At 43.5% G+C, this 25,861-nt stretch overlaps 1 protein-coding gene and 1 pseudogene across 1 annotated transcript; both read right to left on the bottom strand.

Moving 5' to 3' along the window:
* Positions 1 to 720: 720 nt before the first annotated feature.
* On the bottom strand, positions 721 to 1,618 carry LOC108928504 (melatonin receptor type 1C-like; annotated as a pseudogene).
* A 15,635-nt stretch (positions 1,619 to 17,253) lies between these two features.
* LOC108929019 (non-POU domain-containing octamer-binding protein-like) lies at positions 17,254 to 25,548 on the bottom strand. Its single transcript, XM_018743336.2, has 11 exons — positions 25,447 to 25,548; positions 24,106 to 24,236; positions 23,815 to 24,002; positions 23,425 to 23,726; positions 22,508 to 22,603; positions 21,405 to 21,601; positions 20,655 to 20,809; positions 20,464 to 20,494; positions 20,295 to 20,386; positions 18,431 to 18,583; positions 17,254 to 17,701 (listed from the first exon to the last, which is right to left on the bottom strand). The coding sequence occupies exons 2-10, from the start codon at positions 24,233 to 24,235 to the stop codon at positions 18,464 to 18,466; spliced, it is 1,311 nt and encodes a 436-aa protein (XP_018598852.1). The 5' UTR covers position 24,236; positions 25,447 to 25,548; the 3' UTR covers positions 17,254 to 17,701; positions 18,431 to 18,463.
* Positions 25,549 to 25,861: the final 313 nt, after the last annotated feature.

The raw sequence follows: 25,861 nt of genomic DNA, 5'->3' as shown, positions 1-25,861 counted from the left end.
CCCACGTGGGCGTTAAAGTCCCCCAGTAGAACGACAGAGTCCCCAGTGGGAGCGCTTTCCAGCACGCCCCCCAGGGACTCTAAAAAGGCCGGGTACTCTACACTGCCGCTAGGCGCATAAGCACAAACGACAGTGAGAGACCGTTCCCTGACCCGAAGGCGTAGGGAGACGACCCTCTCATTCACCGGGATAGACTCCAAGACATGGCGGCTGAACTGGGGGGCTATTAATAAGCCCACACCCGCCCGCCGCCTCTCACCTTGGGCAACGCCAGAATAGTGGAGAGTCCACCCTCGATCGAGGAGAGTGGTTCCAGAACCCAAGCTGTGAGTGGAAGTGAGCCCGGCTATATCTAGACGGTATCTCTCAACTTCCCGCACCAGCTCAGGCTCTTTTCCCGCCAGTGAGGTGACATTCCAAGTCCCAAAAACCAGAGTTGGCGCCCGAGGTTTGGGTCGGCCGGGCACTCGGCCCCGACCACCGCCCAAATCGCAATGCACCGGCCCCTTACGGTTTCTCCGGCAGGTGGTGAGCCCACCGAAGAGCGGCTCCACGTCATGGCTTCGGGCTGAGCCCGGCCAGGCCCCGTGGGCATAGACCTGGCCACCAGGCGCTCGCATGCGAGCCCCCCCCCCCAGGCCTGGCTCCAGGGTGGGGCCCCGGTGACCCCATACCGGGCGGGGTAAACGAAAGCCTTGATTTTTCCTTCATAAGGGGTTCTTAAGGAGAGTATTTGGTGTTGGCATGTTCTTGCTTGGTGGGACTGTAGTAGCCATGAAGTGAGGTTGCTGAGCCACTGAAGCCTCTGGAATGTGAAACAAATGTATTCAGATATTCAAATTCCATGTGATTTCCCATCTAGAGACATAGGTAGTACGTTCACTTGGCTTTGAGAAGTATAAATATGTGACCAACCATAAGTAACAACTCCATAGCTGACCATCAGATGGAATCATCCAGAAGAATACAGTACACCTGTCACACGGATGAGGGCAGGAGACAAGGAGTGGGTGTGGACCTAGTCGCAGGTTTGCAGGGCTCATGGCCACAGACAACCCAGTGCAGTTCAGTGGGGCCCAGCACTGAGTGAACAACAAAAACACCACAAACATGGTGAGGAAGTGGAGGAGATCATTAGATTTTACTTAGTACTTGTCATCTGGTCTGAGCCAGTGTTTCACCTTGATGACCAAAATCCAAATCCCAAGGTAGCAGAAGGAGATCACCAGGACAGATATTAGGAAATTAATGATTATCAAAGAGATAGTGTAGTGGGAGCTGACTGTTTGGGCAAAGGTGCAGGAGTACATGCGAGGCTCATACTGCAGAGAGCCCACAAAGAAGTTGGGTATGGTAGCAAGGATGCTAAGAAGCCATGTCAAGCACGGGTGGTAGTAAGTATTCCTTAGAGTATAAACCCAGTCATAGTGAAGGTTGTGGCAGATTAACAGTAGTGGTTGATGACAATGGCAGTGATGTTGACGTTGGAGCCAATAACACTGAGGCTCATGATGAAACTGCTAAGCTGGCAGTGCAGATCCCCAATGGTCCAGTCATTGTGGAACATGCCTGTAACAACAAGTGGATATAGGTATACTGCCACCACCAGGTCTGCCATCAATCCATTATGGTGGTTGGTCATCATCTTCAGTCAGCATGGATGCTTCTGTAACAGCCGGCTGGCCTCCTCAGGTCTTATTGTAGGGAAACAATGGTCAACAAGAAGAAATTGTTAGTAATTTATAACTTAAAGAAATAAGTTTAAGAGGTTTTGATACAGAGATGGGAAAAAACAGAAACTCACTCATAGCATCTGAAACCGCTTGTCCCATACAGGGTCGCAGGGAGACAGAGCCTAACCCAGCAACACAGGGCAGAGGGCTGGAGGGGGAGGGGACACACCCAGGACAGGACACCAGTCCATCACAAGGCACCCCCAGCAGGACTTGAACCCCAGACCCACCAGAGAGTAGGACCCAGGCAAACCCACTGCACCACTGCGCCCCCCTCAACAGAAACTCAGCCAAGTGGAATTAAATTTTGTAATGATATGCCTGAGTGAACATGTAAATCTTTAGTCCGGATTTGAAGACTGATACAGACGGGACATTTCTGACAGTAACTGGTAGGCTATTCCACAGTTTAGGTCCTCTGATATTCCCTTCAGGTAAAAGAAAAGAGCAGTTAGCGCACTGGTAGACAATTCATAACTTCTTCAACTGGCTGCTTGATTTGGTAACATGGATGACCATCATAAATGATCAGCTGTCAGTTCGTTAAATGTTTTAAAACAATAGTAGCAATAAAATATATTATTGTTGTTATTGTTGTCGTATTAAATATTATTCTATTTATGATGTTATTAATATCAAAATGGAAGAGAAATCCCTGTAATACATGACAAACTTCTGGAGCTGAGTTTGGAATTAGACGTGGGTTCAATTGGATTTGTTAAGCTAATAACTGTCAGGATCCCTGACAACCAGACTCAAGGTGAACGTAGGGGGCATTATCCTCTTGGAACCACTCAGCCGCATCAAGCACACCTAAACCAATAAACAACAAATCCCCAGCACTGTAAAAGGAGTGATGGACAAAAATATAGTTGAGGATTCTTTATTGACTCTTTATTGCATTCCCTGGCGATTTCACAGTGATTCTCATTCAATGTCTACTCACCTGCTTCTAAAGTTCTGTTCACAATGTGTTTGTGTTCTAGTTCAGAGAACCAGTTCCATCTGTATCTGTCATCCGATCTCTTTTCCAGGTCCTGGGTCTCTGCCTGGTCTAAGCTACGTTTCTGTGTACTCGGTTTCCATTTTGAGTATACTCAGCACGTCTCTTCGCTCTATGCTCCTTGTCTCACTTCAACACTTTCTTTGTTTGCTAGATGTACACACACACGTTTTCAGAACTGCTTGTCCCATACGGGGTCGCGGGGAACCGGAGCCTACCCGGTAACACAGGGCGTAAGGCCGGAGGGGGAGGGGACACACCCAGGAAGGGACGCCAGTCCATTGCAAGGCACCCCAAGCAGGACTCGAACCCCAGACCCACTAGAGAGCAGGACCCTGTCCAACCCACTGTGCCACCGCGCCCCCCAGATGCCATTCACCAACATTATAATTACTTGTTAAACACTGGCTTACAAATTGTTATTTTCTAGAATGCCCAGGAGGGGTGGGCTACCATTGTCCCGTGGACCCCCAGAGGTTTTTTTCTCCCTCAGCCTTCAGCTGGGAGTTTTTGTTCCTTTCCCCGGTGCCCAGTAGGTATACTTGTAGCTCTATAATAAGTTCTTCATTATGGTAGCCATTAGTTAACTGTCTTCTTTGTTTGTAACAATTTTTCTTGCTGTATGCCTGTGTTAAAGCACTCTGTGTCACTACATGAGAAGAGCGCTCTGTAAAAAATAATAATAAAAAAATAATGAACATTTACACATGACATGAACTTAAGAGATCATGGGTGAAGTGAGTCTGGAAGAGGTCTTCTCCAGAAACTGGTATCCCTTTCAGCCCTCCAGTACCATTACTAACCCCCCTTTCACATCTGATCCCTCTGTCACTTTATGATGTGATTTAATACATTTCCTGCTCTTTTCTATCCACTACAAAGTCTACCTTTTCAACCATATCCTCCTCTCTAGACTCTGTCATCTGTCATGGTTGCGCTTAGCAAGGACAGACTCAAGTGCAGAGTTGTAGTACACAGACGTTTAATGAAGCCAAATCAGAATCCAAAAAGCAAAGTTGAGGGACAGGCGTGGGTCAGGTGATCAGCAAACATAGTACAAAAGGCTAGACAAAGAACATGGTTGGGAATACACAGGCTAAGGTCGATGTCGGAGTAGGTTCACTGAAGCACGGCTCGAAGGGAAACAAAGGAGGCAAAACAAGGTTCCACATCTGGGCTTCCTCGGCTTCCCTCTTTATTGCCGTTCCCATTAGGAAACGGCAGGTGTTGCCGATGTGCCGGCTGCGGGGGACGTGACATCATCTAACTTCCAGAGTAGCGCACCCTAATTCCAACCCAGGGTTGATCGACAGAACCAGACTCTGTGTTCCTGAACATCAATAGCAGAAATTGAAAAGTCCCACAGACTTACCAGTTTACATCTGTTCAATCTGCAGTTTTCTCAAGAAAAACAACCTTCTTCTGGAAAAAAAGTCTGCAGTCAACAATCCACACAAACTCTTCACTGCTTTTTCCTCTCTCCTTCCTCTTCCCTCACTGCTGACTATATTGCCTTTTTCTTCAGAGACAAAGTCAATTCCATCACCGAGAAGTTCTCTGCATTGATCTAGGCCAATTGTGTTTGGATCTCCAGGAAAAGCCTGATTTTCTTCATTTCAACCCCTATCAGAAAGTGAAATCTAAGACCTTCTTTCACAAACCCCACCATCTGCTCCCTTCATCCCATCCTTTCACCTCTCCTGCTGGTCATTTCTCTACAACTTACTTCTTTCATCTCTCCTATCATTAACTTCTCGCTCTCATTTAGCTGCTTCCCATTTGGCTTCAAAATTGCCCTGCCTCACCACTGTTAAAGAAACCCTGTCTGGATCCATATAGAAGACTTGTCTAGAATTACAAGCCAGTTTCTCTTCTCACTTTTTTGACAAAAACTCTGAAATGTCCAGCCTACAACTAGTTATCTTCTATACACATCAGTCTGGATTCAAAGTTAGTCACTCCACTGCTTCATTGTAGTATCAGATATTCTACAGTCAGCTTGAGCAGCCTCCCTCTCCTTTGTTCTCATCCTTCTTGACCTGTCTGTAGCATTTGACCCCATCAGCCACTAGATTCTATTGTCCTTGCTTGGATAGCTTGGCCTCAAAGGAACAGCACTGAAATAGTTTGAATCCTGCCTATCAAGATGAACTTACCAGATGGTCTGAAATTGCTCCCTGTTTCAGCCTCTGCCAACGGTGTTCCACATGGCTTGGTGTTGGACCCAGTATTCAGTATTTCAGTACTCACCCTTCCTATTCCAATTAGCTATAGATTTTGTTATGCGCAGGCATTCCATGGACAAACCAAACTTTGCTCATCAATCTGACGGGTGCATGTGCGTCGTTTACCTGGGGAAGAGATGGCAGCAGGATGCACTACAGGAAGAAGCCAAGCCGGTGGAGGCAGCGTGATGCTCTGGCTAATGTTCTGCTGGGAAACCTTAGGTCCTGGCATTCATATGGATGTTACTTTGACACGCACTACCTGCCTAAAGATTGTTGCAGTCCACGTACACCCCTTCATGGCAATGGTATTCCTTGATGGCAGTGGCCCTGCCACACTGCAAAAATTGTTCAGGAATGGTTTGAGGAACGTGACAAAGAGTTCAACGTGTTGACTTGGCCTCCAAATTCCCCAGCTCTCAGTCCGATCAAGCATTTGTGGGATGTGCTGGAAAAACAAGCGTGATCCACGGAGGCCCCACCTTGCAACTTACAGGACTTAAAGAATTTGTTGCTAACATCATGGTCCCAGATACCACAGGACACCTTCAGAAGTCTTGTGGAGTCCATGCCTTGACGGGTCAGATCTGTTTTGGCGGCAAAACGGGGACCTGCACAATATTAGGCAGGTGGTTTTAATGTTTTGGCTGATTGTTGTATAGTAGGTCGAAAGTCTGAGTATGCCTGCTGGTGTCAAAACCCATAGTACTAATCACCCCAGTGACCTAAGGAGACACCACTCTGCTCAGACAACCCGGACCCACTCACCTGTTTGTAATGAAACTATCAGTAACTAATCAGTACAAAAGTAAAGGAGCGGACGTGAACTTGCAAATTCTTAATCAGCCTTATATCTACTGCATCTGAGAGTGTAGCCTTGTAATCCTTGGTCGAGCGTTTATAGCTCCCAATCTTATTCCCAATATATTCCCAAATTTCACCGTTTTCCTAGTTCCCATGTTCTTTGTTCTCCTCCATTTTCAACCTCCTTGTCACCTTTTTGCCAGATCGTCCTATTGTCCTAGACCAAAATTTGTTCTTTGTCAAGTCTCCCTGGGTCACTGTGTTCATTTCAGAGCCATGTCTCCAACCAGCACAGACAGCACTAAGCACTTGTAAATGAACTTCGCATTTAATTTCGCAAAGCTTCACAATACTCTTTACTAAGAATTTTTCTGGTGAGTGTGGCAGCTGGAACCTAATTTTTATTCACAAGGTATTTTATATCAAGTTTCAGACTTCCAAACTCTTTTGACCAGTTATTATCTCATCCCATATGGGTTACTAGACTTCTGACTGGCACTGCATACAATTCAGAATCACATCAGTTTGGCAAGTTTTTAAGTAATTTAGTGATCAGGCCTTACAAACTGTCACCTATGAGCATGTAATATGAGTAATCAACGTTATAAAGTGAACTGCGCTTTTCGCTGGGTTCTGCCTTGTAGCACTTGTGAAACCTACACAATGGAGTTGGTGAGTCAAAGAAGTTCCTTTCGGTGTGCTCCTAAACCAGGGGTGTCCAAACTTTTTTCAAAGAGGGCCAGATTTGATAATGTGAAAATGCCCAAGGGCCAACAGTCCCTCACATTATTTTAAACAATAAAAGTTGCCTATAAATACACTGTTATTTAATAATTTTACTTTCAATGACAGAGCAAATAGCAATGTAACCAAATGTAAGCATTCAGGTGTGAACAAATCTCAACAACTATTCTGCCTTTCTTTCACATCTTGAAAGTCAGATAACATAAAGAACAAGCTATCTAAAAGCTAATTATCTAGAAACTGATAAATATTTCACCTCAAGACAATCTTAAATATAATAAGCATCTCTTCTGTTACGTTCATGTTAATCGTCAACGCCTCTCAAAAAAATCAGTAACTGGGGAGTGTCTGATGCGTCTGTGCTTTCATCGCAGGCTAACAAAAAAATCAAAATTCATTGCCCTGTCTCCCAGTTGTCTCTTAATATATATCTGATAACAGCTCTTCAGTTCTCCATGCCACAGTGTTACAAGCCAGGCAAACATTAGCAAACTCTCTGTCTTCTTCTCTGGGCAAATGTTTTCTGCTATTTTCGTAACACAGTCTTTGATAAACTCACCTTCCGTAAAGGGTTTGCCATGTGTAGCAATTAACGTGGCCACTTTATAGCTTGCTCGGGTGATGTTTTCATTCGACTCATGGGCCCGCGAAAAGGACCGCTGCTGTGTGGCCAAGTTATCTTGGAGTTGCTTCACTCTTCTAGCACGGTCGCTCTCTGATAGCTTGTTGTATGCATAAGCATGTTTTGTCTCGTAGTGTCTCTTTACATTATATTCCTTAAACAAGGCAACAGTCTCATGACAAATTAGGCAGACACCTTTGTTTCAGTTCTCAGTAAAAAAATATTGTAGTCTCCACCTCTCCTGGAAGCGGCAACCCTCATTATCAACTTTCCTTTTTTTACTTGCTGTAACCATGACAGTTGAAGGGTCAGAGCAAATTTCAAACAGCCAGACAGTTACAGAGTGGTGCTGCCACCATAAGGGAAAAAGAGGAATTGCATGTTGAATTTGTATGATTTATTCATTCTGTTTGACTGTGCTGGTGGGCCATAAATAATGCATTTTAAGACAGAAGGCACGGCCGTATAAAATCTGACCTCGGGCCATGGTTTGCCCGCGGGCCGGACTTTGGACGTCTGTCCTAAACATTCTCCATTGGCAACAATTGCTTTTTTGAAATTTTCAGACTCTGCCGAATTCCTAACACAACAGATTCTTCTGTCATGTTCACCAGAAAAACGTGAGGTATTGAGAATTGAGTGTGAAGTTGGTCAGTGCTGTTGCTGCTGGTTGGAGACATGGTGACGAACACTGCTCAGGAAGAACATTTTACCAGTGTTCTTACCTTGAAACAGCTCAATTCTAAATTACTATATGTATTAGACATTGAAACATTTGAGGTACAAGTAGAGGCTGTGCTCTTACAGAAACAAGGAAATCCCCTGAAGCTGTACCCCTGCAACTACTTTTCTCGTGAGTTATCAGCTGCTGAAAGGAATTACGATGTTGAGATCCAAGAACTATTAGCCATTAATTTAGCATTGGAGGAATGGAAGTATTTGTTTACAAAGCACTTCTCATCAATTTTTAGCCATGACACACCATCAAAATTTGAATTATCTGCAAAAAGCTCAGAGACTCAGCTCCAGATAAGCATGCTAGGCTATGCTCTTCACTCAGTTTAACTTCATTGTGATTTATTGTGCAGGTTCACAAAATGGGAAATCTGACACTCTCTCAAAGGTGTGTGAGATTTCTCTGAGCAGTGCTCCTCCAGATTCAATCTTACCACCTACTTTATTTGTACCTACAATTCCCAAAGCTCCCTTTAGATGCAAAGGTCATAGGCTCCAGTCTCACCTTTAGCTGCAGTACCCTTGATCAAGGTACTTACCCTAAAAAATTGCTCCAGTAAAAATTACCCAGCTTTATAAACCGGGGGGGGGGGGGGAGCACGGTAATGCGGCAGGCTTGGCTGAGGCCTGCTCTCTGGTGGGTCTGGGGTTCGAGTCCCACTTGGGGTGCCTTTCATCAGACGAGCATCCCATCCTGGGTGTGTCTCCTCCCTCTCCAGCCTTATGCCCTGTGTTGCTGGCTTAGGCTCCAGCTTGCCGTGATCCTACTTGGAACAAGCAGTTTCAGTCAATATGTGTGTGTGTATAAACTGGTAAATAATTATAATAATAAAAAAGTAGCTTGACACTATAAGTTGCTTTGGAGAAAAGCATCAGCTAAATGAAGTAATGTAAATTTGTTGGGCCCTTCCAGATGACATTTGAACAGCCCAAGTACCTGGACCTCATGAGCAGCTAGAAGATGAAGAGTACATACCATCCACTGTATGTTCCAAGTTAGTGAACTAGGTTCACGACTCCCCTAGCACTGGGTACCTGGAGTAAGTAAAACACTGAGGCTTGTTTTGGCTGTGGTAGCCAAACAGGAGGTCAGAGACTTTGTACTTGCCTGTACCTATTGTACCCATTCCAAGATTCCCTGAAAGCCATCAGCAGAACTCTTAGAGCCACTCCCAGTACCAAATCAACCATGGTGATACAAAGCCATAGACTTTATCACTGACCTGTCTAGATCAGATGGCAACACCACTGTGTTTGTGCTAATTTACCATTTCTCCAAAGCTTGCTGGTTGGTTTCTTTGAAGGGTCTGGTTGTATGGGATCACAGAGAATATTATGTTTGACAGGGGGCCACAGAATGCTTTCTTCTTCTGTCTGGGGGTATCAGTAAGTATGACCTCTGGGTATTATTTTCAGCTGAATAGACAAGTGGAGTACCTCAACCAGGAACCCGGGCATTACCTGTGAAGTTATGGTAGCCAAAATTAGGCAGACTGGAGCTGGTTCCTTCCTAGGTCTGAGTATGCCCAGAAGTCCTTTGTGCATTCATCAACTAACTTGATCCATTTCAAGTGTGTTTTAGGGTACTGGCCACCTTTGTTTGCATGAACTTCTGAGGCCAGTGAAGTGCCAACTGTGAATACTGGTACAAGAGGAGCAAGTCCGTATGGAAATCAGCACATGTACGCCTCCAAGGCAAGGTGTCATCCCAAAGGCATAAGGCTGACAGAAGGTATACATTAGTTTTTTACCAACCAGGACAAAGATTGTGGTTGTCTACTAGGGATATCAGACTGTATCTTCCTTCACACAAAATTGGCCGCCTAATACATTCATCCTTTTGAGGTTGTAAAGAAAATCAACCCAGTCACTTAAACCCCCCACCCCTTTTATTGAAAGTGTCTCACATTTCATGCATTTAAGCTTAACGAGTCTCTTGTCTCACCTCCCCAGCTTTAGATGTGGAAGGTTCCCTAGCTTATGTGGTCAACACCCTCCTGTGCTCAAAATGTCGTGATGGAACAATGTCTTATTTGGTTGACTATGAAGAGTATGGCTCAGAGCAATCCTGGGTACCTGCTAATGACATTTTCGATCCAGGGCTCTCTAAAGAATTTCACAGGACACTTCCAGATGAACTGACTCTATGATTTGGGTGTAATTAGGGGGCATCCACCTTCCTGTCTGTTAAGAGGAGCTGGAGCTGCTCCTAAAGGGGGAGTACTGTCACAACCCATAGCAATAATAATGCAGAAACCTCAGCAGGCACCCCTCTGCTCAAACAACCTGGACCCACACACTTGTTTGTAATGAAACTATCAGTAACCAAAAGGTACAAAGGTGACCTTGCAGATTTTTAATCAGCCTTATATTTACCATGCCTGAGAGTTTATGCAATTCCAGTTCCTATGTTCATAGCTCCTGATCCCATTAACAGTGTGTTTGAGTCTCACCGTTTTCCCATACTCCTCTGTGTTCTTAGTTTTTCTCCATCTTATTTCCACAAATGTTTTATTGTCTTAGTACTGAGTTTGTTCTTCACCAAGTCTCCATGTGTCAACCATGTTCATCATAGCACCACAGTATCGTGTCTCCAATCAGCACTGACACCACTGAGCACCAAAAGATGTAGGGCGCTTGTTGGTTAGACTCTTCTGTCCATTTCTTCTTCTTCTTCTTCTTCTTCTTCTTCTTATTATTATTATTATTATTATTATTATTATTAATATTATTTCATCCAATATGGGTTTCCAGGCTGTTGACTGGTACTGCATACAGTTTTGAATGACATCACTTCAGCAAGTCTTTAAATAATTTAGTTATCAGGCCTTACACTCAAACTGTCACTTGTGGTTACAAGTGCAAACACAGGAAACTCTCTGCCATTGTAGCATCAGTATATTTTGTTTAAAAAAATATCCAGTAGCGACAATGTAATCTGCATGATAAGCATATGAAGAAGAATTGAGTCCTGTCAGTCATCTTTTTCCAGGTCATAATAATAAAACGTCAGGACCAGTAGTAAAGCGTAGGATGTCAGTAATGTTTGAAGCAATTATTTCATAAAGAGATGTAATACTGGTCTTTTTTCTGATTGTAGAAGAAAATTCAAAACCAAAAAAACTGACACAAAATGATGAGCAGTACCATAATACCACCTGGCCATGCATGACTGAAAATTCAATATTCATATCCCAGCTGTCATGTCTGGTTCTGGAAGGAAGCGGCAGACCCAAGTGCAGAGCGGTATACGTGGTGTATTCGGGGAAATCCAAGAGAGGTGGTCAAAGAACAGGCGATTGGTCTTTGAGGTGCAAATGTCGTTACAGGGAGAATCCAAAAGGTGAGGTCGGTACACAGCCAAGAGGTCAATGATCATAAAGAGGTACAGGATCGTGGGAACAAGGGACAGGATCGGGGAAGGCTTTAGGGAACAGGAATTAGAAGAGCTAGGAGGTCGCAAACAAGGCTGAACAAGGTTCTGCATCAGCTGCTGGTCTGACGCAGCCTTTTATGCCCCAGTCTGCGCTGAGTTCCAAGTGTTCCATGTCGGCTCGGAGGTGTGAGCGTGGCACCAGCAGCTTGCACAGCAGTAAGATACAGGACTACTATTTGGACATGTTCAAATCAATTGACCAGAACTAGGAAAAGAATAAACTTCTGGATGATCAAGTAAGTTTTATTAGGCTATAAAAAACCACTAGACAACTAAACTTTTTCCAAATTCATTTTTTCCAAATTAGGTGTCAGGTGGTGGGTAGAGTCCAAAATCATAGATATGAAGGATAGTACTTGTTTTACCATTAACATTTGCATTGGGCCGACAGTAAATTCCGTGCTTGTCATTTGATTACATAAAACCACTCTGTACTTTGCATTTCTGTATCTTCATGTTAGATGTTTTTGCTATAATTTTTGTTAAGCCCCTGCCAAACACACATTATTCTGTCTTTTAAATCCCTTAGGAACTGTTAGCTCTATTATTTCCCGAGAGACAGAAACCGCAGCGATAATAAAGTCAAACATCATTAAAAGTGATGTACTGAAATTAATGTTACTTGTAGAAAGAGTGGCAGTGCCAGGACTAAGATCTGCAATATCATTGCATGCTATCAGACTCAGTCTGGAGGGATGCCACAATACAATAAATTGCTTGAGAAATGTACATTAAATGTCCATATGGAGTTGTTCTGCTGACTACCTGCATGAAAACACAGGAAAATGTCCTTGACGTATTGCTATTAATTGGTCATTAATAAAGAGCTCTTTTCAACTAAAAGCTACACGGGTGTTTTTCAACTAACAATAACCAAGTTCCTGTAGCAGTATAGTAATATTTTCATGTTAATGATGAATAGTCCCGTCCTGGGTGTGTGTCAATGATGAATAGTCCCGTCCTGGGTGTGTCCCCTCCCCCTCCAGCCTTACGCCCTGAGTTGCCAGGTTAGGCTCCGGTTCCCCATGACCCCGTATGGGACAAGTGGTTCAGGAAATGTGTGTGTGTGTGTGTGTGTGTGTGTGTGTGTGTGATGAATAGTACTACAAATAATAAATGTTGAACAGAAGTAATGGCTCAGCTGTGCAGGAACTTCAGATGCATCACTTGAATTTCTATTAGGCGATGCAAAAATGAATGAAAACATTTGTTTGTTTAGTGAAAGTTATTAGTTTATCTTATCATCTTATGGTAAACAGACTACTTACCCATATTTCAGTCACTGATTAAACAGAAGATACAACCCTATTACCAGGTATTACTATTACTATTTTCTTTTTAGAATTTTCAAGCTAAATATTCATTGTTGTGTTTGTGTTAGTCAAAACTCAGTCTTCAGGTTCTTTGTTTGTTGGCCAGTGTCATGCCCCAACCACGTGCCCAACACCCACACCTACAGGAGATTAAGGAAGACAGGTATAAAAGTAGCAGCCTGAAAACACCTGATTGCAGAATCTCACTGTAAGGAAGACTCTACTCACTACTCGCTCCATGACCTGCCTCCCTTGTTTGCTCCTCGTTCTGTCTTCACCATTCCTCTCCGCTCCTCTCTCCTCGCCTCTTCTCTTTCCTTCTCCCCGTGCCCTTGTCTCAGATGATCCTCGGCTCTTCAACCTACAGCTTCGCTTCATCGACCACAGTTTTGCGTTACTCTCAGAACAATGTTTGACCCTTGCTCGGCCCCGAGCACGCCTTTGTCTTTCCCTGACTGGACACAACACTTGAGATTGAGTCTGTCGAATCGACATGACAACTAGGGTGTATCCTTTGCTTGTCTCAGTTTTTTTCTTATGTTGATGGACATTTTACCTGTCTTTATGTACTGTTAGTGAATTTAATGAAAGTGCCAGCAGTGCAGGTGCTCTTCACAATTACACAGCTGTAAACACAGGTTGATATATATGCAACACACACATATTACTTCAGATCCAGTTTAACCCACTTACCAAAATGCCAGGGTTTTTTTATAGCAGGAGCTTAATACTGAACACAGTATCCACTGCTGTGCAACTCAAATTGCCAACTAGCACTTGACTATAGAGTTGAACTGGTTATTGCCTTCAGGGATGTTAAATATAGAACTTTGGTGAAGGTGAAAAGTTTCCCCATTAGCATTCCAAATATTAAAATCAGCCGACGTTCAAAGGCCTGTGGCCACCAACATAGACACTGTAAAACACGTATTGAACTTCTCTTAACTTCCCTTTCTGTTACTATAAAATCCCACTCTATTAGGACAGAAAACTTATTTACCATGGTAACACGTGAATCTTAGCACTCTCCAACAACAAGGCAACAACTGGTACACTCAGTGAGGGAACGATCCTGCTCTGCTAGTCCACCCACCTGTGCACACTGACAGTGGTGTGTCTGCGGCAGTGTGGTATGTGTGTGCGCATGTATATTGACATTACTGAGCCAGAGCAGTTGAGTTCCTGCCTCATGGGGAACAGAATTTTGAATTGGTGTACAATGGATGTAGTGGAAGAGGCTGGGATAGAAACGTCTAATTTCTGCTCAAACACTTGAAGACTTGAAGCACTCAGGCTGAGCATTTCCACATCAACACCTTTCACTGCATGGTCTACTGAGTGTTTCATTTCAATTTATTTACAGCTATTTCTTGTGGGGGAAACAATCCAAGCAAGACCCCGGTTAACCCAAAAACCAACCAAAAAGTCAAATACATCAAGAAATATTATTCCTGTATCACTATAGAGCACACACACACACACACACACACACACACACACACACACACACACACACAGGACACCAATCTGTCACAAGGCACCCCAAGTGGGAACAGGACCCGTTCAAACCCTCTGTGCCCCCTTCCACTACAGAGTAGTATTTTCATAAACAATGAAAAATACTATAATAAAATACAGAACTATGCATACTACTCATACAGTTTATCTATGTAGAGTATGTATGTATGTATGTATATACTGGTCACTGGCCTAACAAAGTTTTCCTTTTCGACTTTTAACAGTAGACAATCACACAGCGCTGCTTTGACTGAACACGTGAATTGATATGGTTTATTCCCTCAATGCTTAGCACCAGAGACATAAACATTGCACTAGAAGATGTCATTTTCAAAGGGGGGGTGCCGACTGAAAAAGTTTGCTGAAATTTGCCTCATACGTAAGGGAAGCAGGGAGTGTAGTGGTTAAAGATACTGCCTTTGGATCGTAAGATTGCTGGTTTGAATCACACATACTACTGTAATGGCCTTGAGCAAGGATCTTACCCTAAACTGCTGTTGTAAAAGTTAACCAGCTGTTTAAAATGGGTAAATCATTGTATGTTGCTGTGGAGAAACATGTCAGCTATATGAACAAATGCAAAGGGGAATGATTATGTCTGTTAAAACATTGGTTCATCAATCAGCATTCTGATTAAATCTGATCCAATCAGATTTTAAGGTACAAATTCAATGAGTCCACAAAAAGAAAATTCCAAACTTGAACATTTGCAGATCATGGAATGGATGTCTTTAGCTGACTCCTATACCCAAGGTGACTTACACTGCAGTAAACCCCCCTTCTGTGCATCAGAGCAATGTTGTCTTTGGTCACACACTTCTTATGGACCCCACCATGAGGAGCAGCCACAGCTCAGCACACTTTGATCACATGGACTCAGTCTTGGCTATGTGGTGAGGACAACATCACAACTTGCATCAACACAAATTTGTTTACAGGTAGTATTTCTCATATTTACCCTTCCATGGACATTTACATTATATTTATTTACTTAGCAGATGCTTTTCTCCAGAACAACTTACAATGGATACAATGTAGTGTTATCAGCCCACAGACCCTATTCATGAAGGTGACTTACACTACTAGATACACTATTTACATTGGGTCACTCATCCATACATCAGTGAACACACTCTCTTTGCATCACTATGGGAGACCTGAACAGCATGTCTTTGGACTGTGGGAGGAAACTGGAGCACCCGGAAGAAACCCACGCAGACACGGGGAGAACATGCCCACACAGACCGAGTGGGGATCAAACCCATGTTCTCTCACACCACCCAGGCGCTGTGAGACAGCAGCACTACGAGACAGCAGTGCTACTCACTGTGCCCTTCTGTACACTGACAAGCTCAACACATAGGAAAAAAGACCATTATGTAACCACAGTAAATGTTACTGATTGAACCAGATGCCCAGAGGTATGACATACATTGAACTGTCACCACCTGCACTGTTAGTAAAGCTATTAATCCAAAATGAGGTTTGGTATACCTCACCAGGTTTTACCACACTAATCACATGGACAGAAGTCCAGTGAATGGACTTCTAAACAAAGTTATGGCCCCTTCCACTGTGTTTTTTTCAGCTGAAAACTCTTACATGGTGAAGTGCACTGCAGATACATTATCAAAAAAAATTAACTTCACTGTGAGAGAGGTCTGTCTAGGCTAAACTGACATCTATATTCCCATATATTTGTCTGTGCTCAATGCTAGACAGTTGTCACAAACAGCGACAGGAGTTTGGACCAAAGTGCGGGTACATTTATTTTGGTGCAGTCACGGGATGAGACAGAGAACGGAGGTCGGGGACAGGCGCGGGTTTTCCGAAGCGCAGACATCGTTATCCGGGGTGGGGTGGCTCTCAGGAACCAGGAAGGTCAGCATCATAAGATTCCACCAGCCAAGGGCCTGACAGCATTCCTTTTATACCTGGTAATGCTGATCAGCAGCAGGTGTGGTCGTTTGCCAACAAGGGCTTGGCGTTACAACTGTCTCATTTTAAATGTTTGTAAATACTTTAAAAGGTGGGTTTTCGCCTACCTACTTAAGAAACTAAGTCTCTTAAATCCTGTTCATCTAAGATACAGGTTTTCTTTTTTTTTTTTATTTTGATTTTTATCCGGACGGGAGTCCGACACGGATGTGCATTGCTGTTACGTCCGAGCACTGACGAAAAGTAAAATGACCCCAACGTGCAGAGTGATATTAGAAGTACACAGTGTAAACTGTAAGTACTGGGTAAAGGTGAAACAATGAATGCGGGACAAACACACACAGTGTATTCGCACAAGGTGAAAAGTGAATCTGTGAGTAATTTGTTATTATTGTTACCGTTATTTACCATTAGCATTACTTATTGTCACTGTTTTTGCTCATAGTCTGTGGAGACACATTCAAGAAGAATTTCATACTTGTACACGGTACTTGTACTTATGACAATAATAAACTTGAAACTTGAGTAGGACTGGAACACCAGACCAGGACTGGAGAACAAGAGGCAGAAGAAGACAGAATAGGCATTCGGGACTGAAACATAAACACCTATGGAACAAAACCGAGGAAACGGATAACTAATGATCGCTAAGCGCGCACAATAGAAGCACTGCTTAAGAATCCACACTCTGTCCTCCGCCCCTTGCTCCTTTTTTTTAATACCTCAGCAACTACCAGATTGTGAACAGGTGCATGGGTCTGGGCTAGCGGCACTGAGTGGCACCTCCTCTGGCCAGTAGGGGTATTATCCCCATGGGTCGTGACAAAAAGTTTGTGTGGATGTTGCTGTATGTAAATATCTCAGGAAATTAAAGTATAAAAATCAGAACTGCTTTATTAACAATTAAGATATGAACAGGTTTAAAGAATCTTTTGAAGAAGGAAATAACTAGGTAGTGATTTGTGTTTAGTTTCTAAATTTTATGTTGAGGATGGTTGGGAACACACACACACACACACACACACACACACACACACACACACACACACACACAGTGTCCGAAACTGCTTGTCCCAAGCAGGGTCGCAGCAAACCGGAGCCCAACACAGGGCACAAAGCTGGAGTGGGAGGGGACACACTCAGGACAGGTTTGCTAACTAGTCCTTTGAAAAAGTATTTGAATGGAATCACAAATGAGAAATTCTGTTAAGTGTTTTTGTAAATAAAACACAGTCACTGTCAGCCACAGATTGAGTCAACAAGAAATACGGTGCATTGTGGCAGTGCGACCAGCTATTGTTGTGGTGCAGTGGTTGGCATTAGATGTTACGAGCAAACGTCAGGACTCCAAAATAATACAGTAAGGTTGACAAGTTGGCTGTTGTAAGTCTGGGTCCTTGTAAGACCCTTATGTCATAAGTGGAGAACTACTTGTAAGTATTTTATTCAGCAATAGGGAACAGAGACATTGTAATAACACACTTTGTAATCTCATTAAAAATACCCTCTGCTGACTGAAGGGAACGACAGGCAGGCACAGCTGTAAGTTCTAGAAGTTTCTGGGTGGGGGTGCTGGCTCAGTGACCAATGGAGCTGCTCATTGCCAGATTAACAAGGGTAATTTGAAGACCTGACAAATAAAACATGTTTAGTCCACAAAAAAAAAAAAAAAACACATTACATGGTCAGCATTCAATCACTGTACTCATTCACTTACTGTAAACATGAAGAAAGAACGCGTTTTGGCCATAGGCCTTCCTCAGCGTGTGGGAATGTTAATAGAAGCAAGACATACTGTAAATAACTGAGTCATGATGATAATTACATACAACAGTGAAGATGACTGGACACCTTTTGTTAATAAAGTGACTATTGTGAGTGCTGCCCTAATAATGCTTTGAGTTTCCCTGGAGGCATCAGTTTTTTTCCTGTACATTTGTGGTGAGCACATACAATATTTCTCTATTTTATTCAGTTTACAAAGGATTAATTTAGATTTTTTGGGGGGAGGCTCAAAAACATTACACATTTATAAATCACTACTGCCATCCAGTGTTTATTACATTATTTTGTGAAATGTTTCCCAGAAAACTGACAATTCTGAGCAACTAACTGCAATGCTTAAGTGTAATTTGTGATAAGTAAGTCATATGACAACAAAAACTCACAACAACCAAATTACTATAAAAGTACAAATGGTCCATAAAATTATCAAAGAGGACTTCAGATGAAAACTAACACACTACTATAAGGTGGTGAAACAGGCACTACACCGTTCTCATAAAGTAGAGAATGAAATACTAAATGTCACCAAAAGGTGACATTTAAAAGACAGTATGAAAGAATATATAAAAATTACTTTAAATATAGCCAAGCAAAGCTTGTGAGATCCTTAATAGCCGCGGCGTTTGTTGAGCCCAAAGTCAGGTGGTGTGGAAAGGCCTCTAGGAAAGGGCGGCATGGCCCCCAGCATGGCATCGCTCACAGCCTGCTCCACGGCAAAGCGCTCGTGCTGTGGATGAAGACAGAAGGCAAAACATGAGCTCCAGCCACTACATCATACACTGGCAACACAGCCGAGTAGCCCAGAGATAAAAATATTTTCAATTGTTCAGACGTATCTAAGTTAAAGTATCAGATTCATTTCACATAATCATGCCTTTTTCTTAAAGTCTAGCTTGGGCAATGTGAGAAAAGTTAATGACTGAGAATGTGTGCGAATCTGACACACACATTGTCTGAAACCGCTTGTTCCACGCAAGGCTGGATGGGGAGGGGACACACCCTGGAGGGGACGCCAGCCCATTGCAAGACACACCAAGCAGGACTCAAGCCCTAGACCCCCACCAGAGAGCATGACCCGCTCAAACCCGCTGCGCCACCACGCCCCCGTGTGCGAATCTCTTACTTGTTTATATCAAGAGCAATGACTTCCTCAATGTAGTTTTACTTAACTCACATCTTCATCCACAGTAATTTATAATTATTCAAACTCTTGATTAAATTACAATTAATGGAACACATTAACTCAAACTATCTTTAAATAAGGAAGGTGACAAAATGACAAGAAATAATGCAGACCTAGTCTTGCCAGAAAGGCGACTGTGAAAAGGAAGGCTGCTCTCTAAGAGCTGCCTGTAAAGGTGGGACCAAAGTTTGTACAGGAGGCGAATCAGACACCACAGACTAAAGGGTTCTCAATGTCACCAGGTGGTGCAGTGGTTAGAGCTGCTGCTTTGGACACAAAGGACCTGGGTTTGAATCCCATTTCTGCTGTCGTACCTCTGAGCACGTATGCTGAGTTCCTCTGTTAAAAAATACCTGTCTGCCTAAGTCCCTTTAGGTCTTTCAGGGTAGGTTTGGAGTGGCTTTGCACACTGTTCTGCAGTGACTGTGGCACTTTCTTCTAGGCATGTTTGGTCCACGTTGGGCAGGTTGACTGGTCGACCCTTGCGGACCGCAATAGGGCCATAGATTCTTAGTCAGACTGAGGTCAGGACTTTGACTAGGCTGTTGTTAAGACTTTCACCGCTTTGCTTTTGAGACTCTACTGTGATTTACCGTGTGAGAGAACACTTACTACAGTCACCTGGACAAGGACCTGCTTTGAAAGCAGGGCTCCTTGGAAGTGTTTCTGGGCCAAGCACTGATACGAGACGTGATACAAAGTACCCCTGGGAACTACGAGAGAACACTCAAGAGTGCGTGCATTTTGAGTGTTCTCTACATGTTCTCATCAGCTTCTTATCAGTTTAAATAAAGTATCACCCCTACCTGAAAGACAAAACAAGCCAAAAAAACACTAAACATTTGAAGTGGTGTTCATGAAGGGGTCTCCATTTTATGCTTCTACATACTGAAAAAGTGCAGTCTGAACAATAATTACGACTATTAATCTCAGTACAGAGAACTTACACACAGATTTATCTATGTAGATAAATAGTGAATCATCTTTTAAAGGTAATTGCCAGCCCCTGTTCCTGAGCCCAACCAGCTGACGCACCCTTCAATTCTTCACAATAGGCACACGTGCAGCCTCATCAGGGCGTTTTTTCAAAAGGATAAATGAACAGGAATTTCATGGCATTCAACATCCACATACAAATTCAAGGTATCAGAAAGTATAAAATACACATAGTAGGTATGGAAGCATCATTTCAACATCCACCGTAGCTGAAGCCCTGATCCACACAGACACAGAAACACTGAAAGTGCAAAGTTACCATTAAGGGCTTCTCCACATCTGGCATGTTGACCGGTCCTGCAGGCAAATTGCTTCCTGCCATGTAGCTCCTGCTCACTGCCATCCCCTGACCTGCAACAACATGTGTTACCTCACAGTTCATATTCCCGATAACCCCCCTCCCCCCGAGAAAAAAAAACACTGCTCACCTGGCATGTGCATTCTCATGTCTTTCTCACTCTGCAAAAAAAATGAAATATGGAAGTTTATTAAATAAACTTCAGTTAGTACCCTATGTGTACACAGCATGTTCATAGCGCAGAGGGTGAAGTAGCCCCTCGTTGAAGGCAAACAGATCGTATTACTACAAAACAAGCCTGTGTGGTAAAGAGATGCTCACATTTTCTGCAAAGGCCTCCTGCTGCCTGCGTGCTGCCTCCTCGCTGCGCCTCCGCCGCTCCTCCTCCTGCCGCATCTCTACCTGTTTGCGCTTCTGCACCTCCAGGTTGTGCTGCTCCTCCATCCTGCGCAGCTCCTCCTGCCGCCGCAGCAGGTCTGACAGCACAGGGAGACTTCCGCTATTATTTAACTACACTCAACACTTCACTTCCACGTGAAGCAAACTAACAGTACCTGTACTTAAGCATTACATATCGTATGAATACATTCATATTTACATTATCTGACACCATCCTCCATAAGATACTCATTTATATTGATTCACCCACTTAAAGAACTTATCAGTTCAGGTTAAATTCCTTGCTGAAGGGTACAGGAGCAGGTGGGATTTGAACCAGGGTCCTTTGAGCTGAAAGGCAGAGACTCTAACCACTATGCCACCTGCCATCCATGTACTACATGCTACCAAACACGGTATAATACTGCAAAAAAAATTAATTTCAAAGAATTCTGCCCTGCTACACGGAGACACTTCAAATGCAAGGGACAAAAAGCTTCTAAAGCATATTTTGCATGAAGTCATTCATTTTTTCTACATTCATCAGCACCTAAGTGGAAACAGCTGCAGCACCACACATCCACTGAGCCACACAAAACAGAGATAAGGTCTACCTCATAACATCTAAAATAAAAACCAGTGAATTCAAAGCTTAGAAATTCAGCATCACTGCCCTTGGCTCCCCCGACATACCCTGCCTCATTAGCATAACCTGGTGTTCGTGTTGCGCTGCCACCATCTCCGACTCCAGCTTCTCCCGTGCCTCCCGGATGTTCCTGTCCACCTGCTCCTGTTGCTGCTTCTCCATATCCAGCAGGGCCTTCCAGCGCATGGCATACTCATACTCAAAGGTGCCAGGCTGTGCAAAACGCGGAGGCTGCTCCCGCTCCCTGAAACGCCATTGTACATTTACATTACATTCCTTCATTCAGCTGATGCTTTTTTGCAAAGTAACTTACAACATTAAACTACTTCCAATTATTTACCACTTTATACAGTTGGCTAACTTTACTGGAGCAATTTAGGATAAGTACCTTGCTCAAGGATACTACAGCCGGAGGAGGAATTTAAACCTGTGACCTTTGTGTCCAAAGGCAGCAGCTCTAACCACTCCACTATCAGCTGCCCCAGAGTCACTGGCACAGTGCTCCAACACCAGTGCAGCACCGCCCTATCTTTACATTCCTCTCCCACCATGACAGCAGGTTGCACACCTTCTCACACCACAGTAAGAATTTCACAGAACCACAGAGTCCTTTAGAGAACTGACCCTGCTGCACAAAGCAGACGAAAGTCTGCAGCGGGTGGAAAAAACAAAGAGAAATGACTCTTAAGTCAGTTGTTGGAGTAGAGTCATAAGTGCCTACAGAAGAGCTTGAGTGCTTTCTGAACCGGTACCCATTTACAGAGCAGGGTAGTTCTTACTGAATCAATTCAGGGTAAGTACCATGCTCAAGGGCACTACAGAATGAGGTGGTATTAAACCTGGATCCTTCAAATCCTATGACAGCAGCTCTAACCACTATGACCCCTGCCTTTGTAGCTGACTTGGTGCAAAGAATGAGTGCATTTTTATATTCCCATTATTAGATGAGGCTCCATTTTGTCCAAATATTAATGCCAACATAGGTAAGAATGCACATTTCAGAAAGTGCAGCTATGGAGCCTGACAAAGGTTCCACAGAGCACTGTGCTCAACATCTTGCAAGAGTCCTAAATAAGAAGAGATTGTTATTTCCAGTTTCAGTATCACAATGACAAGTAACATGGAAACTGAGGTAAAGCCTGAGACTAACTTGTGGAACTGCTGGTTCTTGCTGATGACCCTCTCTGGCTGCCCTTCGTCCTCGTCGAGCTGGTCCATCGGTTCCACTCTAACTGGACGTGGGTAACTGAAAAATATTTCTCTCACTCATTACTCACACGATAACAACATTATTTCCAATTCACCTTTTGTGTCACGATCAACAAAATTCAGTTTCTGCAACTCTTCGAGTGATGTACAAATACAGAAAATACAGTGCTGCAAAATACAAAAGAAATAATACAGCAGAATTAGTATAGATTATACAGGTGGTCCTCGACTTATGACAATGAACGGTTGGCCCATCAACCCCATTATATTATTTTTGAGCCCTGATGTTTGGTTATAATGTCTAACACTGATCGCACCATCTGCTGCAACATACCATCGACTGGCTGCACCGCCACAAAGCACCGTATTTCTAATTGACTCAGTGTGTGTGTCAGTGACTGTTTTATTTACGAAAACATTTACTTACAGAACATTTTGTTTGTGATTCCATTCAAGTTATTTTTTTAAAGGACCAATTGGTAAACAATATGAATATTCTGGTGGTGCAGGAAAAAAGCAAAAGAAAGGAGACTTAGGAATTAAAGTGAAAATAATAATGTAGCAAGAAAATAAGGTTGTAAAACTGCACTGAAATTGGCGAGCATCTATGCATATTAATTCTTCAAATATCCTTATGATTCGTACAGAAAAAGGTGGATTGTGACTTACGACGAGGTCATCAAAACAAAACAGTTGTAAGTAAAAGACCAGCTGTAGCATAATAAATAGAAGCAGCAAATGCAAGTGGAGGTTAAGTAATTATTTTGCTATAAGAAAAAACAATAATGTTGAAAAATAACGTTACCAAAAACATACTGAATTAATGGTATGAAAATGCTCTTCTGCACTAGAACTTACGCGGTGAGCAAGAAGGCCCCTTCTGCACATCGCTCCAAGGCCTTCCTAGCAGCAGCTTTACTGGTAAACTCCACGACACCTTTCCCTGTGGGTCTCCCCCGGTCGTCGACAACCACGACAGCCCTCTCCACCTGGCCAAAGGCGGAAAAAGCCTCTTCCAGCAGCTCGTTGGAGATAAACTGAGGCAAGTTCTTCACGGTGAGCGCTGCCCCGTGAGCGGCGAAGCGCACACGCAGCTGTCGGCCCCTGAACGCAAAGTCGTCAAGCTCAGCCTTCGCAATCTCCGCCAGGATCCTGGTCTCCTGAAGACGGGCAAAGAAGGGTTATGCAAAGACAAAGGAGCGAGGCAGAAACAGCACGAAGGAGTCCGGAGGTCCAACGCGGACTTACCAGCCTCACAAAGCCGAAACCCCTCTCCTTATTTACGAATATCTCTGCAGGTTTCCCGTACTTAGAGAACAGCTTCTCCACATCCTGCTCGGTGACCCCCGCTGGTAAATTCCCCACAAAGAGCCTGCTGCGCTGCGTATACGTCTTCTCTCCTGGCTTCTTGAAGCTTCGCAGATCTATTGTCAAAACTTCACAGGGAAGAGGTAAGGGGGGAAACATTAGGACACAGAAGGATTACAAAAGCTTTTTCTTTTAATCTCTTAGGTTATTTTGTGAAAATTGTGTCCTTACTTGAGTGTTTGCTGTCTTCTGCAGGTAGACCATTGGGGTTCCATCCTGCACCATGCTGCTTTGGGGGACCCTGTTCTCTGGCACATTCATAATTTGGCTGTTCAGGAACGGTGTCTTGGCTGCCTTGCATCCTGAACGCAAAACACAGACAATGTGATGTAAGTAAACATTTGTTAATAAGGGCAGCAGGGGGCATAACAGTTGCAGCTGCTGCCTTGTACTCCAAGGACCCAGGTTTGAACCCCACCTCCTGCTGTAACACCCTTGATACATACCCAAAACTGGTAAAGTAAAAATTACCCAGCTGTATAAAAGGTAAATCACTGTGAGTAGTTTAACACTGTAAACGAAGGTGGAGAAAAGTGTCTAATTATTAATTTTTTTTTTTTTAAAAAAAAGGAAGAAAACAGCAATTATATCCTTTTTATGCACCTACTTGAACGATGAACCTCAGTGCAGCAAGTGGCAGGTAAACTAGATTTGCTTGAGTCACATGTCTGCAGCTATGTCTCCTTCTCTTAATGTAATGCATAAATTGTATTTTTGCTGAGATGTACGTCGCTTTGGACAAAAGTGTCTGCTAAATGAATAAATGTAAATGCATCTCATAAATATGTAAATGTAAATTTCCCATTTGGTTTTCATACACTTACAATTTGGTTAGAAAACAGATCAGAATTGGAACAACATATACAAAATTCAGTCCATGTAGGACTGAGGAATGTTTTCGTTTAAATATATAATTAAACAGCAAGTGTGTTTTGTTCTAACTCTGGGATCAAGCAAACATGAATGCCAAATTTCTTTACATTATTCATCGAACTAATGTTTTTCTTCAAAGTGACTTACAATTATTTACCCAGTTACAGCTGCTGGGTAATTTTACTGGACCAATTTAGGGAAGTATCTTGCTCGGGGTACTAAAATCCTTGGAGTCTACACAGACAGCAGCTCTAAACACTAGGGTATCAGCTGTCTGCACTGCAGTACTAGCAGTATCCACTAGACGGGGTCACGTGAGAGACCGGAAGCCTCCGTGACCCGGGACCGAACCCAGAACAACCGAACTGTCGTTCCTTCTAACGACACCGTCCCCACGGAGATAGTAGGAAACACTGCAGCCACCTCGACTGCCTCTCGAAGACGTAATGAACTTGCTTTAATCAACTTTTATGAAAACACTGTCTTCTCTTACGTATGCTGGCAGCGTTCACATGTATATTTACTTGCATTTTTGTAAGCCACAGCACCAGCAGCGACACTTCCGCAAAGGGTAAAGCAGCATAAAAATAACTGAAAATAAAACGACACGACAAATAAGTTATAAATAATGGTACTTGCTTCTTTATAATACGTGAGTCGAGTAGCGAGGCGTCCGCACCACTGCCACTGTGTCTCAGGCCGAGCGGAACAGCAGCGGAGGGAGCGCCGACTGACTGAAAGTTTTCAGTGCCAAAGAACCGCTCAGCGCCCCCGTGTGGCGTGGAGTATTTACTACACGCCTCGTGTTTAATCGGTGCCTCGTTTTCGCAAGACTGCGCGCTACCCTGGAGTACACCGGAGTGCCGTACGTTACATTACATTACAGTACAGTACACTACAGCAGAGTACAGTACTGTACAGTACAATGCATTTACGTTGACCCTGGCTCTTCAGTTTGATTGTAACTCGAATTGTTCGTTAGCCATTGTTAGTTCCAATTCTGCTCTGCTTTCTAAGCAAATTTGTTAGTGTTATAAAAGCCACTACACGGTCG

The sequence above is a fragment of the Scleropages formosus genome, chromosome 13 (assembly GCF_900964775.1).
Source record: "Scleropages formosus chromosome 13, fSclFor1.1, whole genome shotgun sequence".
NCBI lineage: Eukaryota > Metazoa > Chordata > Actinopteri > Osteoglossiformes > Osteoglossidae > Scleropages > Scleropages formosus.
Note: the sequence above shows the minus strand (reverse complement) of the source record. Positions and strands in the feature narration are given on the sequence as shown.

Coding starts and splice junctions, on each gene's coding strand:
- LOC108929019 (XM_018743336.2), bottom strand. CDS start 24,235: ATGCAAGGCAGCCAAGACACCGTTCCTGAACAGCCAAATTATGAATGT. Junction 24,003..24,105: donor AGAAGACAGCAAACACTCAA/GTAAGGACACAA, acceptor TTCCCTGTGAAG/TTTTGACAATAGATCTGCGA. Junction 20,810..21,404: donor GGTTATGCTAATGAGGCAGG/GTATGTCGGGGG, acceptor CTGTGCTGTCAG/ACCTGCTGCGGCGGCAGGAG.